Below are 21,169 nucleotides of genomic sequence, written 5' to 3'. Positions count from 1 at the left end.
GTGTTCTGCCCATTTGGTTTTAATTATTTTTCTAGTGTTTTGACTACCATGTTTGTTAATGATACAGGTCTATAAGTAAGAGGGTCTTCCCTACTACCATTATTGTGGACTGGAACTATGTTTCCCTTTTTCCATGTATCTGCCAAACCTCCTGTATGCAAAGATGACTGAATAGTCAGTTGAAGTGAGGTGCTCAGCTTAGATGCTCATTTTTCCAGAACACATGTTGAAACTCCTGGGCCAACTGCCTTGTTTCTACCTAATTCCTTGAGCATTTTTTCACTGTCTCAAGACACCCTCATGTCTTGAAATTCCTTGAAATTTGTATTGTGTCTAGTTCTCTGTAAACTTTATTTTGCTCACACTTTGGAACTGTTCGTTTAGTGTGTTACACATTTCCTTATCATTTTCCACGAATCTTTCCCCATTTTCAACCTATAGATCTTATCCTTTACCTGCAATTTGCTTTTAAAGAATTTATAGAATTATCCAGGTTCTGTTTCACACTTTACTGCAGTTCCTTTCTCAAAGTTTCTTTCTGCCTCTCTTCTCACTGCTGTGTTTTGCTTGTTTGTATTTCTGGTATGTTTGTGGGTTAGGCCTCTTCCTATACTAGTTCCTTTTTTTGTGTGTATTTTGTTCTCTGGCCTATGTTCTCACTATTTATGTTGAACCAATCTTGCTTTCTAGTTCTGTTCTAGCTCTAGTTCGCCTTTGTCATATACTTCACATACAGTATATGTTTGTGGGGCCCTAGGGCTGTTGGTGGGGTTCTACTGTTTTTGGCAGGAGCCCCACTGTTGTTGGTGGAGTCCTAGTGTTGTTGGTGGGGAGTGTACTCCTCTTTCTTATTTACCTTGGTGGTTTTGAATTGCTGCTTTGTGCTTACGTATCCATCCAAATTAATGGTTTATCAGGTCTACCGCCTACACAATGCAATGCCAAGATGGCCTGCAGATGATTTAGAGCCTTCATCTTCTTGATACATTTCTTGTCTTTTCTTTATACCAGTGGCACCAGACTTTCTTACACTTCTTGGCAGTTTTAAAGCTGTCTGGATATGTTTTGTGTGTAAAATATGATGGTAAACACCTGGAGTAGTCAGTTTAACATCTTGTGTGTCAAGAGGCAGAGGTGTGTTGGTTACAGATTTACGCTTCAAGTCTGTAGCACAGTCATTGTATGTACAGTAAACAATTCCAATTACCATATTTGCATGCATATAACACACACACCTATTTTACAAGGATATTTGATGGAAAACAAATACAAATGTAGTGCATTCCATCATACATTTATTGAAAGTGATTTTCAGGTGTTTTTGTAGAGGGAAAATATATTAGTTTGGGTATCTAAATACAATAAATAAATATATATAATCTTGGTCTTGAGAATGAGATGGAAAGTAAGGTACTGAAAAGCTGTAGTCCTCTTTCTTATAAGTATAGCACAGTATAAGTAGGTGGTTTATGATCTACGAATGTGGAATAGTAGCTAACCTTGTGGCATACAGTATACGGTACAAATGTAAAGACCTTTATTATCAGCAAATTGTGATGTGACTTGTTATATCACTGTACTTCATCGGCATGTTTGAATGTAGAGAAAACCAGAGAAAATACATACTTTGTGACATTGGGAATAGCAAAGAGTTGTCTGTGATTATTTATGCACATACTGTATTTCATTTTATTTATAAACACAATACTTTAAGCAGAAGAGTTAGAGTAATCTATCTATGCTTTCATTGTTGTACTGTAGATTAGATTTCTACGAGCACCATTTTAAGGTCTGCACATCAAATGTGTTAATTCCAGTTTGAATGTATGGATAACCCATCATTTTTTTATTATTTAATATGTACAGAGTAAAGGTTACTTTTACTGAAGTTGCTTCTTCAGTCTCTCTTTACAAACCTTAAAATGGCTGCAACAGTTAAAACAACACTAACATTATTTAAATGGCATTTGTTGAAACAAATTAATAGCTATGAGTAGCACTATTGAATATGAGCTTAGTTTATGGAACCAAGTAAATATTAACACAAACTAATTTATGAAGTGACAGAGAAATGTATGGTTTAAGGACCCAGTTGGAATTTCAGCATCATGTACTAGTACAGGTATGTGATTTATAATGTAGCAGTTCAGAATTTGTTTGGCAAAAGAATTTACCCCGTGCATTGCTTTTTCTGTCTACTATTTTCTGGATTGTTTGTACTGTATCCTTATTTTAGTCATGGTGGACTGGTGAAATTAGCCTATTTGTTGTTTACAGTTTGGTAAGGTAAGATAATTGTCAGGAGAAAGCACCAAGCCATTATGACTATATAGCACTTGAAAGGGTTAAGGGGAGAAGGATATAGGATGCATGAATAGAGGAAAGAAATGGTGCCCAACCACTTGGACAGTCAGGGATTCAACGCAGACCTGCAAGAAGCTCTACCGTCCAGTCCAAGTGGTTGGGCATTACAGCTTGGTGCTCTCTTTTGATAATTTATTTACTTGTATGATATTTATTACCTGGGAGTCTTCTAAGGTTACCTACTGTTACCTAGCAGTAAAATAGGTACCTGGGTGTTAGTCAGCTGTCACGGGCTGCTTCCTGGGGGTGAAGGCCTGGTCGAGGACCGGGCCGCGGGGACACTAAAGCTCCGAAATCATCTCAAGATAACCTCAAGAAGATAGGAAGGTGACATGGGCCAATGAAACCATTTCTCACTGCTGAGCTGAGTTGTCTGTGTAATATATTTTAATTTGTCCTGTTATTGTACAAATCCTCACTTAGTAGATAAGAAGAGTTAAATCTGCAGAAGGCTTATTGGCCCATGTGAAGAAACTCCTATTTATAATATTGTATTCATTCAGTCTTGAGTCATACATTTGTCTAACAAATACTTGAAACTTTCAAGTGGGTTTACTTCTGTTATGCTACTTGGTATTTTATTCCATAAATCTGCAACCTGTTTCTAAACCAGCATATGCCTATGTCTTTTTCAGGTCTAAACTTGCCCATCCTTTATCTATTGTTTTGTGTTATAACTTAAATTATATTTTCAGAGCACGTTAAACAATGTAACCTCAACAATCCAGAACTCACTATAATGAAAATCTTAAAAATCTGGAAAGAAAGAGGCATTTCATTATATTTACTGCTTGATATTTTGTTCTGTGGATGACACAGTACAAGTGCGGGAGAGAGAGGCATCCTGGCCATATGCATTTTCCTCAGTACTGGTGAGGTTCACCACTCAGCACTTGGGAATTTTTTTTTGGATACTTCAGCATTTGAGAATAGTCAGGATAGAGGAGGTAAAATTGGATGTTTCTGACAATGGAAGAAAAGATCTGATTTTTAATTTTTAGAGAAGTGTGGATCCTCCTGATTTAGCCAGTGGTCACCTTCATATGCCATGGGTTTAAAACCTATAATGCTGGTCAAAGCACCAAAATGACCCAGGATCAAGACCTCAAAGGTCCCAGCAAAAATTAAGCTGGTGGTGGTGACCTTATAGTAGAGTCGACTATGGATGTCGAGCATGCTTCTTCCTTGGCTGTTACTCACTTGTTCTTTTTGGATTGTTTAGAAAAATCAGAGGCTTCTGTGGTTGGTGCTCACCATTCTCTTCTCCAAAGTTTCAAGACTGGTTACACTTGTAAATTGGATCCAAATTCTTTTGAGTTTGGCTTCTAGACTGTGTCCTGGTTATGGTATGAGTGTTAGTTTTGTCCCGACTAACAGATATTCTGTTGTTTTCCTTTGAGGCATGGTAACACTTGTTGCACTCAGGCTTCGGAGAAGAAGGATATTCTCCCATCTTTACTTTATTCTTGGGGCACACCTTTTTTTTTTTATTCTGTACATCATGATTTGTTTTGTGCCTGCCCTTCACCTTAATAATGTGAGTATGGGGTCACAGCATCCAGATTCCCATATTGCCTGCAACTTTGGCCTCTGTAAATGACAAGCGTGTGGACTCATTTAGTGGAATTTCACCATTATTGCACCGCTCAGAAAATGTTTTTTGTGTGGCTGAATTCACAATTGAGTACTTTGTTCACTGGCTCCTCTCTGGCCTTGTTGTCAGTATCGGCTGTCTCAGATTCTTTCTCTAAGTTACTGGCATTACTTGCGCAGGTTTAAGCATCAGACTTGCATGCAGTTTGTCGGACCTGTAGGAATGTTGCCTTTGATCTTCTCCAGAGTCCTCTTGGTAAATTGTCTTGCAGAATGTATCTCCATTTTTTCTCTTCTCTTTCTAGAAAAGGAAAGTGAGCCAGGTTTTGGCAGCAGCTAGAGTATCATTTCAGCCACTTCACTAAGTGTGTTGACTTTTATTGGGTGCTTCAGCTTGGGCTCTGACCTATTCTTGGTCTTGTTTGTCTTAGCCTCCTAGCCGAGATATGGCTACAGATGTTTTGGGCTCTTGTTCAGTTATCTACTCTATTACCCTGCAGTGTCATTCATGACTTGTTAGACATATACATGATTGTGGTGACACATTCCCTTCAGGCGATGCCTGGTTTTCCCTATCCTCAAGGACACTCCAGTTCCTTGCTTTATTCTCAACCTCTCTGCTTTCAATATGCTTATTCTTTGTCCAACAGTTCCAGGTGACCACCGTGTCTCAAGTGTGCCTGGTGTCATCGAGTCACTCCTGGTTTGTTTCTCTGGATTTATGTAGAATGCCTATTGACATGTTCCCAGTTATCATCAGTTCAGGGATTGGATGTGGGTTTAGAGTGAGACACCTTAGCTACTACTCTAGTTTCTCTTCTCGACTAATTCACTGCATTTTTTTACAGAATAGACCAGTCCATCAAAATTATGGCATTTTGGTACAAATTAAAGCGCCACGATATTGATATTTTCCGAGCCTCAAACTTGGTAAGTTAAGTGGGTTACTTAAGTTTGAATACTTGTGCTAAGGCAAAAATATTTGCATTTTTATAGCATGTTAAATTGTGAAAATGGGCTGACTAGTTTTTGGTTCAAATTTGACACCCAGGATCTTTGCGGATTGACACAAGTGGTGCTCCTGGAGCCTTGTTTTCATGGGCCCAGATTGGAGCCTCCTTTGATGACTGGTGGTTCTGGACTCCCAATCCTTCTGCTAACCACATATCTTGTACTCTCTCTCTGTTGGTATATTTAGGTTTCCTAGTCAACTGGCAAAAGCCCTAGTTGGTGCCAGCTCAGATGTTTATATATGGTATGGATTGGTCTGGAACACTTGGATGGCCTCCTTCCCTCTCCTACGGTAGACAGGTTCCGAGGAAAACATTCTTGGTAGTACAGTATTGTTAAGATGACTTTTCATTCAGTTGTCAACACATGCTGAGTACATGCAACAGTTTTGAATCTGGAAACTTTTCTAGGTACTTATTTTAGCAATTGATGTTAGACTTCTGCAGCAATAAGTTAACAAAAATTAACTAATGTTAGTGATTCATTTACATGCATTTAGTTCACACCTATAGAAGTAACTAAGCACAAGTGATTTTTATAAGTAAAGACTAGTAGAATTTGATTGCTTTCAAACATGTAAGACTTAAATTTTAATTCAGTGTTTGGTTTGATTGTGGTTTAATGTATAGTCCTTAATTACATTATGGTAATGTACATATCTTAATTTGCCTAATGCTTTCATTATAAACTTTTTCCACTTCTGCTAAACCATATATAGTACTGTGTATAGGAAATGAATAATATAACATCACTGGCAGATATTAAAGTTTATCATAAAAATCAAAATCATCTTCATCAGAACCATCCTCTCCTGCACTAACACCACATGATTCTGAATCGGAAGCCAAGTTCAGCTGAATAGCTGCTGATGTACGAGGTTTGCTGGGATTTATTCCAACTCCGGGTTTAATAGTTTCCTTAGATAATTCTGTATATGGCTTTAAAGGCAAGTCTTGTGGTGTAGATGACGGTCGTTGCTGAGCTTGAGCTGAGGCAGTGGCTGTTGCTGGTTGATCTGTAAATCAAGAAATAAACAGAATAAGTCGGTGAAATGAAATGATCTGGTAAGCAGCAGGTTGCACCACTTGTTGATATAGATTTGACTAAATGTAAACTCCATCAGCAAAACTATTGTTGCATCTATCATTGTCAGACCTAGTGCTGTACTGAAGGTTTAATAAGCCCACCACTTTGCAGCTTGGGGAAGATACAGTGGGACCCATCAGAAAGAGGTCTTCACTACAAGAAGGGGCCATTGTGACTCGGTAGTTAAATAAACCCAAATGCATTCATATACAGTGTATATGAATGAGTTTGAGTCACAACACCAGCCATTTCAGTACATCAAGAAGGCATTTCATTACATCAAGAAGGCGTTTCATTACATCAAGAGGGTGTTTCATTACATCACAGAAGAGCATTTTATTACATTAGGGAAGGGGGATTTCATTACTTCATACATTTAACATGCTAAAACCAATGAAATGCCCCTTCCCTCCCATGATGTAATGAAATGCCCTCTTTGTAACACCCCAGGGAGGCCTCCCATAGAGGTCAGCCCAGGTGACCTCTGATCTCCTGTAGAGTCGTTGAAGTGCAGACGAGTTTGTTTTGATATCATTCCTGGCTAGGCCCGAGTCAGCTTAGGATCAAGCTCTCACCCAAAGGGTTGCCTCACATTTCATGACTCCTTCCTCTCTCACCCTTCCATAATTAATCTCCCCTTCTTGAGAGGTATGGGGATCAGGAGGTTGACCTAAAGCCATTAATAAGACTAATGTCAAAAAATAACTTAGAACAGGAAATTCCTACATGGGAGGCTTCCCTCATCTGAAGAAGAGATGGATCTGTCTTCCATAATCACGTGGAGTGGTAGGATGTCACACCGTCAGTTACAAGACCAGTCCAGGATAAGCCTTGTCAAACAAGCTTTAATGAAAATTCTTGGAATGATGATGTTGAACAAACCACCCCTACAAGCCTCCCACTTGTAGGTTGGCAACAAACTAACCACCCCCCCCCCCCTCCCCATCATCTGAACCAGTTGATACTAGGTGTGGTAGTTTTTGGGGTGTATAAATACCCTGTGTGTGGGAGATAAAAATCAGAGTACATGGTCCAAGTGACGAGAGCTGGTCTGCAGGACATCACACAGCCAGGTGGGAGACAGAGGGTCTCAAGCGTTGAGAGGCAAGGGTTCCATAAGGTATTGTGTTTGTTCTCTGATTCCATGCCTAAATTATGTACCATTTTGCCAGTGTAGGATAGTGACAGGAATTTGCCAGTGTGTAGGAACTTAGGATCTGTGGTGACTAAGTTCCTACACACTGGCAAATTCCTGTCACTATCCTACACTGGCAAAATGGTACGTAATTTAGGCATGGAGTCAGAGAACAAACACAATACCTTATGGAACCCTTGCCTCTCAACGCTTGAGACCCTCTGTCTCCCCACCTGGCTGTGTGATGTCCTGCAGACCAGCTCTCGTCACTTGAACCAGGTACTCTGATTTTTATCTCCTACACACAGGGTATTTATACACCCCAAAAACTACCACACCTAGTATCAGCTGGTTCAGATGATGAGGAGGGGGGGGGTTAGTTTGTTGCCAACCTACAAGTGGGAGGCTTGTAGGGGTGGTTTGTTCAACATCATCATTCCAAGAATTTTCATTAAAGCTTGTTTGACAAGGCTTATCCTGGACTGGTCTTGTAACTAATGGTGTGACATCCTACCACTCTACGTGATTATAGAAGACAGATCCATCTCTTCTTGAGATGAGGGAAGCCTCCCATGTAGGAATTGCCTGTTCTAATTTATTTTTTTACATTAGTCTTACTAATGGCTTTGGTCAACCTCTTGATCCCCATACCTCTCAAGAAGGGGAGATTAATTATGGAAGGGTGAGAGAGGAAGGAGTCATGAGATGTGAGGCAACCCTTTGGGTGAGAGCTTGATCCTAAGCTGACTCGGGCCTAGCCAGGAATGATATCAAAACAAACTCGTCCGCACTTCAACGACTCTAGGAGATCAGAGGTCACCTGGGCTGACCTCTATGGGAGGCCTCCCTGGGGTGTTACAAAGAGAGCATTTTGTTACATTGAAGGAGGGGGATTTCATTACATCAAGAGAGCGTTTCATTACATTAGAGGAGGGAAGGGGGCATTTTGTTGAATAAATGCATGATGTACTGAAACATCCTCTCCCCTGATGTAATGAAACGCCCTCTCCCCTGTTGTAATGAAACGCCCCTCTCCAGCCATGGAATATGTCTGGTGGGTCCCTTGGTATCTTTCTGAGCTGCCTAAATATGGATCTATATTATATTGTACATCATGATTGTTATGCTGTTATTATGGATTTTTCTTTTGTAAATAACACTGAAATTGTGTAAACTTAATTGTAAATGTATAGCAATTTATGGAATAAAGCTTTTGATTTAATTGTTTTCATTATTAACACGTGTCATTTGTGCTAATAAAAATACTGTACAGTACATTAAGTGCAACACAGAAAGAGTAAGTGTTTTGCTGTAACAAAAGATTGAAGTACTATACTAATTAATAAAGATCAACACTAGAGATGGAACACACTTTACAGCTTATAAAATCATTCCGATTATTCCTTTACTACAAATTTACTTACTTTTATCTATTGTGTATGAATATCTTTCTCGTGTGAAATAAAGTGCATCAAGTATAAAATCTCTTTCCATTCACAAGGTACTCTCTTTAAATTATGTGAAGCTGCCGGTAATAGTTGAATCATATCATCGTTATTTGTTACACAGGCAGCCAATTCATAAAGCAAGGCATATAACTTCACTTGCTCACATGTTTACCAGCATCACTGAATGCTTTTATTGCACATTAAATGCATTCAGTGCTTGCCAACAAATCCTTTAACACCCTTTTTCTCCAGGAACATATTCACTCATCACTTATTCATATTCACCCATCACTATTTATAGTTTTCATCTACAATTATAATTTTCAATCTTGCTATATTCTTTTTCCTCACTTGCATTTCACATGTCTATGAATATTAATCTTGTTTATATTTTTGCCGAGAATGACTGTATTAAGTTCAATTTATGAGCCCTGATTGACTTAAAATATAAATATTAGAATGAAAACGCAATCCTTTGGGAAAATATAACATTTCAGATCAGCTAACAAGTCCTTAGAAATAATCTGTAATGATAAAACTGCATCATGTATTCTGGTACTAGATAATATAATTTTGAAAAAAAAAAAAAATCTTAATTGTAAAGAGAAAATTGCATAGAAAACATGAAAGCCATACCATTTTTATTTTTCATTGCTGCTTGTATGGCTGCCTCTACACTGTCAACGCTGTCTGTATCCGTTTCTGGTGGTCGAGGTCGGAGAGATGGAATGCTGGAGGCAAATGGCTTGAATGTCGATCTGTTAAGCAGAGTTTTATTATTACCAGAATCAAGTGAAAACAGCATGCAACTTAGCTTTTTAAATTTCCTATCTGTATATTATAGCTATTCTAATTGTATTTCACTTATCCTTACAACATGCAAATACCTTATTTGAGAATGCAAGATTTTCTTTTAATATAAAAAAAAATTGTCCTGTGTTTAATGTGCTCAGATGGGAGCCAGTGTCATAGGTGCAAAGCATGTAGCTAATATGATGAAATATACAGTACAGTATCCATTTAATTTAACAACCTATATGAAGCTATACCCTACTCCCTGAATCAAGATGGTTGCTAAATTCAAAGTTGTTAAAATGCCAGAAACAGAGAAATTCTTGGTCCCCCAAAAATATTTTCTTACATCATTTAACATTATTTAACTTCCCCTCCCCCCCCCCCCATCCCCTTACACACACAAACACACAGACAGTATGGGTTTGATCTGAAAGATCCTGTGTAACAAATCTACTTGGTTTCTATGATAGAGCCACAGAGATTTTACAGAAAGAGATGGTTGGGTTGACTGCATTTATCTGGACCTAAAAAAAGGTTTTCGACAGTCCCTCACAAGAGAATCTGCAAACTGGAACATACTGGAGGAGTAATAAGGAGGCTTCTAACGTGGATGAAAAATTTTGTCAGAAAACTGAGGCCAATAATCAGAGGCAATGTATCGGACTGGAGAAATCTCATGAGTGGAGTACCACCGGGTTTAGTTCTTGCACTGGTAATGTTCATTGTCTACATAAACAACTTACCAGAAGGAATACAGAATTATATGAACATGTTTGCTGATGATGCTAAGATACTAGGGAAGATAATAAACCAAGACAATTGTCATGCCCTTCAAGAAGACTTGTACAAGATAAGAGTACGGAGCACCACTTGGCAAATGAAATTTAATGTGAATAAATGTCATGTTGTGGAATAGGAAAAAATAAACCAAATACAACCTACAAATTATTTGAAAAAGCTAAATTCTGATAAAGAATGACATCTAGGGGTGGTTCTAGATATAAAACTGTCACCTGAGGGCCACATAAAGAACATTGTATGAGAAGCCTATGCTATGCTATGCTTTCTAATTTCAGAATTACTTTGAAATACATAGATTGTAAATTACTAAAGAAATTGTTCATGACCTTTGTGAGACTAATATTGGAATCTGCAGCAGTTGTACGGTGCCCATATCTTAAGAAACATGTCAACAAATTGGAAAAGGTGCAAAGACTTGCAACTAAATGGCTTCCGGAGCTGAAAGACAAGAGGCACGAAGAGAGGTTGGTGGCATTAAATATGCTAAAGTTAGAATATAGAAGAAAAAGATGTGACATGATCACTACATACAAAATAGCAATGGGAATCAACAATATTGATAAACAAAATTCTTGAGACCTGGAATTTCAAGAACAAGAGGTCACAGATTTAAGCTAACTAAACAAAGCTACCAAAGAAATATAAGAAAATTCACTTTCGTAAAGAGAGTGATAGGTGGTTAGAACAAGTTAAGTGGGAAGGTGGTGGAAGCCAAAACCGACAGTAGCTTCAAAGCGTTATATGACAAAGAGTGCTGGGAAGACGGAACACCACAAGTGTAGCTCTCATCCTGTGACTGCACTTAAGTAATTAAACACACACTTATTTCTCCCTCCAACCCACCAACACTCATTTTCCCTATTGCCCACACACAGTCAGTCATCCCTCCCACACACAACTGCAGAGAAATACTGGCACATTCCCACACACCATCAAGTGCAAAGTTGTGAGACAACAAACCCAATAATGGCTGCCTGTTTATCTGGTGGTAAACTTGGTCAATTCAATGTCAACCACAATATGCCTTTATTGAATGTCGTCTCTGAAAATGAGGATCCAAATTCCGGTTTCACAGTCACTGACATTTCACTGACATTCTTGGGACCCATGGTATAATATATAATTATACTGGGGTAATTAAATATATAATAATTTTTTAACAATTTTATGTTGAAAAAACCATAAAAAGAAGAAAAACTATGAAACTCTTTACAAAGAATTCAAGCGCAATCGTCACTAAGTGGGAGGCACTGGTAAACTGAAGCGTGGTCGCCCGTGCCACCAGGAACCATGCGTTCAGTCGACTCATGTGTCTATCAACAAACTACGTAAGATGAGGCAAAGCTAGTAACCCGATTCAAATTTTACAAAGAAATTGAGCTCGTAACCCGAAAAAATCATAAAGAGGAACATTCGTATCCCCGAGGTTCCACTGTATTGTACTTTATAATGGAGTCTTTTCTAAGTACTATATCTAATCAAGAGAGATAATCTCAGGGAGATTCGAGCAATAAAACAAGGCAAAATGTAAACTACAAATTATTACACAACCAAGGAGAAAACATTATTAACTTGTTAAATCTTTTTGATAAAGTGTTTGACCTCAATAGTCAGACATTACCTTGTTGACTGATTCTGCTGCTTGGAAAGGATGGAAGACATCTGTCCTTCAACATCATCATTGTCGCTCTCTGTGCTCAATAAGGATCGTGCACCGACTCTCGTTTCTCCCACCACACTTTTGTATGCTGTCGAACCTGTTAATATTACTTCAATTAATGGATTTAAACAAATCTAATTAATTGTTATTGAACTATTTTATATTTAAAGTCTTTATAATCACGTGCTGAAATGAAAGAAATGAATTGCAGTTAATTCAGCTTAAGTCAGCAAAATTTACAACAGTGAAAAATCCAGTGTTTAATGTAATGAGCCTCTTTCTGGGGGAAGGGTTCCCCTCAGTGGTTCTCCGAGCTAACAAGGCGGTTAGCTCAGGAAGCCACTGAGGAGAGCCCTCCCAGAAATAGCATAGCACTATAATTTGTTAAGACTTAATTATAAAGCCTGATGAACAGAAGGAAGGAGACATTAAAGTGAAAACAAGATGCTAATAATAAAGAAACTGTCAAGAAACTGCAAATGTGAAAGAGGACTTGATTCCAGTGTGCTCACCTGTAACTGGAATATCACGGTCAAAGAAATCTGAATCATCTTCCTCTTGATCCTGAGATAGTGTCTCTGAATTTAAAACTTTTGATCTATTTTCATAAGTCATGCCAGAATCAATTATTTCTCCAGAAGAATATTGATTTAATAATTTTTCTGGGGAGTCTAATTTTGGAGTACTTAATTTACTCTCTAGAGATTGATAAGATGTTTTTCCTAATTCATCATCACTTCTCAGATGACCTGTTTCTTCTTCTTCTTTACAAACCACAGATGGCTGTGGTGTTTTTTCTTTTGGCTCCATGGATATTGTTGAAACAGCATTGCCATGTTTTTCTTTGGTTATCAGTATTGTGTCATTATTGCCAGGTATGTTGTCAGATGAGATGGAGTTAACTTTGCTGGTTTGCTCGTTTGGTAATGCAGGCGAATTATCTCTTGCAACAGGTGAAGTGCTAATGTTATCATTAGCTGCATGTACTGGCAATTCGTTTTCCCTAGAGTCAGGCAATGATTCACTTCTAATTCTCTGCAATCCATTTTTTGTATTTATAGTGGATGCTGCTTCATTAATTTCACCTTCAAAATTACTCACATTTGCTGAGATTATTTCACTCTTATTCTCACTTATTTTACCATTTGCAGACATTTCAACATTTTCCTTCCCATTCTTTCCAATTTGTTCTTTTGCATTGGACTCATTATACATGGTTCTTGAGCTGGGCTGTAGCAATAATGGTTGATTATTAAGTGCAACTGGAACATTGTGCTCACCTAATGCTTCCCCTTCTATAGAATCACTATTTAGATGATCTTGTTCAATATTTTTTTCTGAAAAATCAGCAGAAGATTTCCTTTCACTTTCTCTTTCTGAAGTCCTAGTTTCACTTAAAATGCATTCATTTTCATTTGTAGCTTGGAATAGAGTTTGATGTACAATTTCATCATTCCTCGCTGCAGTTTCATGGCCTAACACGTCAGATAATCTATCATCTGAAGGTTTTTTATGTGTGAGAGTCTCTTGTGAAGATGATTCAGGATCTAAATGTTTAGAAATTTCCATTGAATCTGGTAAACTGTGGATTATTGTGGCTGTAGGAACTGTAGGTGAACCATATGTTGAATTTATAGAGAATGGTGGGGTTGGCCTACTAGGTAAATATTCTTCGGTAATGGCATTGCCCATCTGATTGTTTTGTGCAGTATTGTGGAGGGGGTGAGAGTGCTGGGATAAATGTTGCATGTCCTGTGTCATAAGGGAAATTGGGTTGATTGTTGGTTGAGGTAAGGCAGTCTCTGCAGTATCAAGAACTGAATCTTTTGGAGACTGCACTGCTGATAAGGGATTATGAAAAGCTGCGTTACTTTCAACGTGACGAGCTGGATTATAGCCATTAGAGTCATAAGATACATTAGTCATGTTCTTTGCTTCATTTAAAGGCTTACTAAATTCTCCAGACTCTGCAGGAGCCCTGATGTCAGAAACACAGTTTTCTTCTGCATTTAGATTTCTCAAATAGTCATATTGAGCAGATGGATTAAAGAAGTGAGTTGCTCCACTTTTCATTGGAGATGAAATATCAACATTGGTTTTTCCATCAGCCTGTGAATGTTTGAAGGGTATGAATGCTCCCTGCTGATCAACACCCTGATGGTGAGTTCCTGTTTGATTTACTAACTGTTGTCCATATGCTGGATAGCCCATTTGCCCGTGAGGTAAGTAACCTCCTGGAGGCCAATGACTGGAGGTAGATGCAACAGACGAAGTAACGGGGTAAGCATGAGACTGTTGAGTGTTGGCAGGGTGGAAGAGAGGTGGGTTGGCAATGAGAGTGCTGCTGGGGTGTTGAGGAACATCCACTCTAGTGGCACCAGCTTCAGAAAGAAAATAAAGGGGAGAATTAGAAATGTATTAAAATCATAACAAATAAATAACAACATAATAGGTGCGTCTGGGATCCTCTCGGACATAGGTTTGAACCCTCATCACGGCCCTTGTGGATTTATTCATTTGATGCATCACGCTACTGTGATTTCTGTGTGTAACATAATAGTATTTCAATTAACAACACAGCATATCAAAGCAGTTTTGAGCTGCAATTTATTTTATCAAAAATAATATTGCACATAAAACAAAACAAAACTTAATAATTTTTATATAGTAAGACATCACTCTTATTTATAACTAGATATTATAAAGCTCCAAATATAGATCTGTAAGTGTACCTTATCCCCCAACAACATTGCAGAAAAATCATCCCCTGCACAATAGGCACAGGAAATTGAGTCGAGGACCCATTTTCTCAATCTTCAATTGTAATCACTGCTATCAATTTATATCTTGTAATCACTGCTATCAATCTATATCATGGTTGTTATGTTGAATGCAAATTTTACTTCAATGTACCTATTAATAACCCTCAAATTTTACTTCATTGTACCAATAAATTTTCTTCAAATTTTCTTACAATGTACCTGTTAATATTCTTCAAATTTTGCTACAAATTATCTACTTAAAATTATCTGTTTACATTAAGGACCTGCCCGAAATGCTATTTGTGTTAGTGGCTTTGCAAGAATGTAAAAACATCAATGCTATGTACAGTACTCTCAAATCCAATGTACCTTCTTGTATATAAATAAATAAATAAATTTTTTTTACACACTTGACAGTGAGAAATGAGGTACAAAACTGACATTTGTCTACTAAGCGTTGTGGGCAAAGTGTATGACAGAACACTTATGAAACAATGTAGAAAATATTTGAAAATTCTTCTCATGTTGAACAGGCTGGGTTCCATAGCAACAGAGGTTGTATTATTTGATATTTGCATTGAGACAGCTGAGAGAGAAATATTATATGTTAAGGAATTTATGGGCCTGGAATATATACATACACTGGCTGGCTGTCCCCCTCGACTCAATGAATTATAATCATAATTGGGAAGTCAAGGTAAAAATAAGTTGAAAGCAAAGCTTATAAAATTTGATATACTGTATACAGTATATACTGTAAGGAATGAAAATGTCATGAACAAATGTGGAATATAAAATTCAGAACAGTACTGGAAATGATAAAATAGAGGCAATTATCAAAATGGTTTGATCACATTGAGTAAATCGATGATAAAATGGTTAATGGAGAAACTACAATACCGTTGTGTTTGAATGAAGGTGACAGAAAGACCCAACACAGTACATGTGAAAGAGTATTATTAAACCAAATTTTTAGATGAAGCCTACACCCTTTATTAAGGTGCTGTTAAACAGTCTTTGATAAAGAATGTAGGTTTCATCTGAAAATTTGGTTTAATAATACACTTACACATGTACTAGGTGTTTCATTCACCTAAAATGTTAATAGAATGTATTTGAGTAAATTAGAAGGTAGAAGAGGAGGAAGCCAATAAGAGGAGGACGGACATGGTGATTGAGTGTTTAAGGATGAGAACATTAACATAAGGAGTGAACGATGTACAAAAAGTGGCATGGAATAATGCTACTGGCAAATAAATTTTTTGATAGAATGTCATAATTTTTAATTATAACTCGGGGGAAGCACTTTACAGCCGATTGCATTAAGAGATGTATCATTACTGTAATACAGTAGTGTGACACTGCTTCGTGATGTTACAATACAATATGTAATATGGGACACATGGCAAATGGATAACATGATTTTTTTTTGGGGGGGGGGGTGATATTTGTAATCTCAACTCCATTTTTTGTTTTAACTCCATTTGCTCTCATATTTCTTCTGGATCGATGCCTTGTCAACCCATAAAAGTGGGAAACAGGAGTGATAATGATGAATATAAGAAAAATGGAATAAATGCAACAATTAAGAGCAACTGAAATCTGCTTACCCGAGTTTTGAAATGTATGGTACTGATCACTTTGTATTTTGTACTGATGATCTAGGTTAGTGCTTGCCATGTGCATCTCATACTGTCGCTGAAAGAACAGATTCATTGTTTAGTACGAGAAAAGTTCAAGGAGATATGGTTTTAGATTTCTTAGCTTTAGACCTGGACAAAATGCTGGGTGCAATATAGGCTTTACAAAAATAGCTGTAACTCTCGAATTACACTTTGATATACAGTGTGTGTTATTTCTGCAAGTACAGGTACATACAGTACAGCACCACAATTTGTTTGTAATTTTTTACACTTTTATTCATGTACAGTAATTCAACATTCATAACCATTATCCAATTTGTTAGCATACTATATTGCATCACATATAAACAAGCACACTGATATAGGTTTAAAGCACCCAGTGGTGTAGTGATTAGAACCCCACCCATTTGCCCAACAAGATGACTTCTGACTCTTAAAGAAGCTTTCCCTTCCATAGCATAAAGCTTAAAGCTTTACCCTATTTGTTTTTGTTTTTTAGAACAAAATCTGCTGATTGTTTTGGATTTATGTCTACAATTACTGTTTGCTGAACAGAGATGAACACTAGAGGAACGATGCCTAATCATCCCACTCTGCTACAATTTAAACCAGGTCTTTTCTCCGTTAGACTAGTGTGCAATCAGGTCACCACCGAAAGGTCCTGGGTTAAATTTTTGCAGCAGGACAGAAGCGTTTGTCAGTGTTCCATATCAAATTATCTAGCCGTAATTCGATACCCAGGAATTAGATAATTATTGTGGTTTGCATTTTGGGAAAGGTCAGTAATTGGCTCGAGGAGGACTTCAATATGCCTAACAGGCTGCTCTGTCCCTCAACTATGGCAACCATACTAAAAAACCAGCGCTGAATGTAATTAAATGCCATTTTCTGGGCGAGTCCTGGAGGCTCCCCGAACCGATACTGGGCTGATATGCATATATTAGACTGTGGCAACAGTCAATTCGATTGGAGTTCTTAGCCTACCGGGGACCACACGCCAGAACCTGGGCGCCACCTCATAGAGGCATGAGGAGCAATGGCCTATAGAAACTTCCATATGGTTGGAAGCATTCTATGTCTGCCATCTACCGGGTTAGGCACCCAGAAAGGTAAGTGTCCCAAAACAAACTACGGCAGGTTAAAAATTGCGACCGAAAGCGGAACAGCAAGCAGAACTCCCCAAAAAGAAAACAAGCAAACAAGCATGATGTCACCATCGCCACCCCAGTGCTGTCTGTGCAGCTTCCCCCCTCCCCGGAAGGGAGAAAGGGGAGCCCCAGACCCTCCACACCAGCTATCTAACCCCAGTTCAGAGGCTGAATATCAAACACACAAAAACCGCTGACCAGAGGGAGGGAGGGAGGGTTGCTGGGGAGCCTTCGGGATTCACCCAGAAAATGGCATTTCATTACATTCACCGCTGGTTTTATAGGAAGAGCCTCTCGGCTCCCTGGAGCTACCTAACCAAAGATAAGAAAGGAGGGATTTACCCAGGAGACAGTCTTCACTCACTCCTCAACTTGAAATTGACACCACTGGCTGCAAGATGCAACCCAAAGCTAAACACGCCCGAGTAGGGCCAAGAACATTAACAAGTTACCGTGCGGCCAGGGCACTGTTCAACTGCCAAAAAACCCGCTCCCGAATGTCAAACCAGGACATGTTACCAACCCCCAGGCTGGCTGGACCGAATAACCCTGCGGACAATCTGGGAGACCCGCACCCTGGAACATGGAAGAAGGGGAAACTGGGTCCACCCAAAGCATGTCCCCATCCACTGAGGCCGTGGCACGCAAGTAACGGTGAAGAGCCACCAAGGACGCCAAAAGGGCGAGAACTTGCACATGAAGCTGTATCTGGCCAATATCACGAGGAAGAAGAGGGGCCAAGAAGCATGCAGTGAGGTGTTCAAACTCGTCCCCAGGTAAACCTGAAGACCGTAGTAGTTTCCCGCCACTCAAGCATACAGGGTCTGACAGAACACGTGCCATGCCCCCAACGAAAAGAAACGGCAGTCTGGCAACCAGGAAGATTCTAGCACCTCATAATGCACCCAGTAAGGAAAAGAGGAACCAAACTCAAATGAAGAAGGATCTATTATTGAGGCGAAATCTGGGTCTTGCAAGCAGTACAATGCAAGAACCTCCCGAACCTCCTTAGGCAGGATGCAGGAAGCTGAAAACCTCAGAAAAGAAGAAACTGAGGAACCCAAGGGAACCCGGAACTGAACTCATATCAAATGGGTACAGGGAGGGGAATAAGAAAATCCCTTCCCCTACAACAACAGGTCCTGTGCTGAGGGTACCAACACCTAAGCGGGGTCAAACGGGGCCCAAGCCCCGCCCAAGTCAACTCCTTCCCAGCCCTCGGGATCCTCCATGTCAAGACCCTGGGCACAGCCGTCCTCCAAGCCCTCTGCCTCTGGAGAAAAGGCAGAGTCCACCGGAAAAGCAGGGAAGAAGGGACCGACTCTTATGAGAAGCTGATTGACGTGCAGAGTGAGCACTGTGCCCACCAAAAAGCCAAAAGCTGTTCTAAAGGCTGGTCTGACTCAAAAGCTCCAGCAGGAGGAACCGGCTCGAATGTCTCTGCCTCCGAAAGGGCAGCCCCCGAAACCGCCCGAATCTCACCACCATCTAAACTCTGACCCAACTCCGAAACCCTCAGATGTTTGGGAGCCAGCAACAGGGGAGGGGGGGGGGGGGGAGGAAGGAGCAGGACGAACAACAGCAAGGATAGGAAAATGGGGCACGGATGAAATCAAAGTCGAGGTCCTATATCCAAAGTGGGGCAGCCTCGTGGCATACGGAAAAGCAACCAACCTATCACGTTGCAGCAACCTAAACCTTGCATGCAACGCTGAAGCTATCTGCACCCAAATATCAAGATCAGTGAATTGAATGAACTGGAATACAAGCAAGGAACACCACACACAGGACTCCAGGTCAAAGGTGACATTGGCCCAACAGGCAGCATGACGAAGGCAAAAATGGTGACCGTCACCCTGAGACAAGGGCAAACAGCAACCTTCAAACTCGCACACATGGTGAGGTGGAACTCAGAAGACCCATCCATAGGTCTAATGAGCCCAAATTGGGTTTTCCAGGACCCACAGACTGACTGCTGAGGAAAGCCCAGGCAAGGAACTGCTAACTGGTTATCCCAGAATTACCAATCAAACAAACAATAGCTGAACCCCTGTGATGGTGTACAATAATGGGGGGAAGGGAGCTTGGCGGAGGGCCACCAAAATAATATAAGTGGTCCTGTAGCCACACCAGGCAGACCCTCACCAGGCAAACAAAACAAATGAAAAAGAAAATCCCCACAAAAGTACAACATCTCTAGGAGGAACAGAACCAGCCACTATGCATATTATAAGACAGCTGCACAGTACCTTGCACTCCTGCCAGCGATGATACTATCTCCTATCCAAGGTCAAGCAGTGGCAAGAAAGCCCCAGCCGACCCCAAGGGTGGGCAATCTCCAAGCAGCAAAAGAACCCTAAAGAGGTAGATCCCGAACAGTTTGTGGAAGGTAACCCAAAAGGGGCAATACTTACAGGGCACCTAGGGAAGGTGACTCTAGACGCATGCAGCCCCAATACTTCTTGAATTACACCTGGCTCACACATAACCACACCACAACACAACACAAGGCACAGCACTACTCAAAGATTGGAGCCAGAGTTGAATGCCTGCAACTCAACACATCAACCTCAGAACTGGGGTTGGAAAGCCAGTGCGGGGGGTTTGGGGCTCCCCCTTCCCCCTCCCGGGGAAGGGGGAGCTGCGTAGATAGCAGCGCGGCAGCGATGGTGACATCATGCTTATTTTAGGTTTGGGGAGTTCTACTTGCTAGTTCGGCTTTCGGTCACAATTTTTAACCAGCTGTAGTTTGTTTTGGGATGCCTACCTTTCTGGGTGTCTAACCCAGTAGATGGCAGACATAAAATGCTTCCAACCACATGGGGGTTTCTATAGGCCATTGCTCCTCGTGCCTCTCCGAGGGGGCCAGGTTCTGGCTCGTGGTCCCCAGTAGGCTAAGAACTTCAATCGAATTGACTGATGCCACAGTCTAATACAGTATATGCATATCAGCCCGGTATAGCTACAGGGAGCCGGAGGGACTCTCCACAGAAACTTGTAATAAATATAGCAAAATATTTTTTAAGACAATATATACCTTTCTTTGTCTAAGTCTCTCTGTGTGGGCAGCCAGCAATTGATGTTCTCTTCTCACTGCATCAACTTGAGCTAACAAACTCTGGAAGCGTTGCGTTGCTTCCAGCTCCTCTCGTATGAGATCCTTGTGCAGCTCCTTGAGTTTATCTTGCAGTTCTGCATATCTAATTCAGGTGAAAGGCAATCAATTATTATTATGTAATTCCGTCTGATTATCAAAATCAATCTAATTTTAACTAATTGAAAGCAGTAAATGTACCAAGTCTTACAAGGCTAATACAAATTTGTTCACTCACATCAGTGTGACGTATAGGGTACGAGGCAAAATTCATACCAAGATTATATCAAGAAACCTGGAGTTACCTTTTTTCCCTTTTATGCGTCTTCATCAGGATTTGTTTTTCAAGTTGAAGGCGATGGATCTCCCTGCGTGAGAAGTCACTACTGTACAACATTACAAGAGTATTTGAATAAAACAAAAACTAACCTCTGGCCTAACTAACATCATCTGTGCTATAAGAGAGAATGTGTCAGTCTGTGTCTGTTTGTCTGTCCAAAGCTGGAGGCCAGATACTTAGGCCTAGCCTCCTCCAAATTTGCAGGAGAAGGAAGGGTAGGGGGGTAAAGGTCTAGGGTATGCAACAAATATAGGCTCATCAGGGTAAACTTAAGTTTAATGCTTTAAAA

General features: G+C 39.9%; 2 protein-coding genes across 6 annotated transcripts in view; one reads left to right on the top strand and one right to left on the bottom strand.

Annotated features, from left to right (window-relative positions):
- Nucleotides 1-4,887, top strand: part of S2P (membrane-bound transcription factor site-2 protease) — a 29,613-nt gene extending 24,726 nt beyond the window's left edge. Inside the window, exon 11 of the mRNA XM_069306989.1 lies at nucleotides 4,806-4,887. Within this exon, the coding sequence (XP_069163090.1) occupies nucleotides 4,806-4,810 (5 nt within the window). The 3' untranslated portion in view covers nucleotides 4,811-4,887. The remainder of the gene's footprint in view (nucleotides 1-4,805) is intronic.
- The window catches only part of LOC123754027 (uncharacterized), a 115,282-nt gene continuing 95,391 nt past the window's right edge, over nucleotides 1,279-21,169 (bottom strand). For 2 of the 5 annotated variants that reach the window (XM_069306975.1, XM_045736145.2), the window contains exons 3-9: nucleotides 20,846-20,908; nucleotides 20,484-20,646; nucleotides 16,266-16,353; nucleotides 12,406-14,274; nucleotides 11,855-11,990; nucleotides 9,274-9,395; nucleotides 1,279-5,983 (exon numbers count right to left, since the gene is read on the bottom strand). In XM_069306975.1, coding sequence (XP_069163076.1) covers nucleotides 5,730-5,983; nucleotides 9,274-9,395; nucleotides 11,855-11,990; nucleotides 12,406-14,274; nucleotides 16,266-16,353; nucleotides 20,484-20,646; nucleotides 20,846-20,908 — 2,695 coding nt within the window. In that variant the 3' untranslated portion in view covers nucleotides 1,279-5,729. Of the gene's footprint in view, nucleotides 5,984-9,273; nucleotides 9,396-11,854; nucleotides 11,991-12,405; nucleotides 14,275-16,265; nucleotides 16,354-20,483; nucleotides 20,647-20,845; nucleotides 20,927-21,169 lie in introns of all 5 variants that reach the window. The other 3 variants (XM_045736142.2, XM_045736141.2, XM_045736143.2) reach the window with 2 other exon arrangements.

Source organism: Procambarus clarkii, chromosome 6, assembly GCF_040958095.1.
Source record: "Procambarus clarkii isolate CNS0578487 chromosome 6, FALCON_Pclarkii_2.0, whole genome shotgun sequence".
NCBI lineage: Eukaryota > Metazoa > Arthropoda > Malacostraca > Decapoda > Cambaridae > Procambarus > Procambarus clarkii.
Note: the sequence above shows the minus strand (reverse complement) of the source record. Positions and strands in the feature narration are given on the sequence as shown.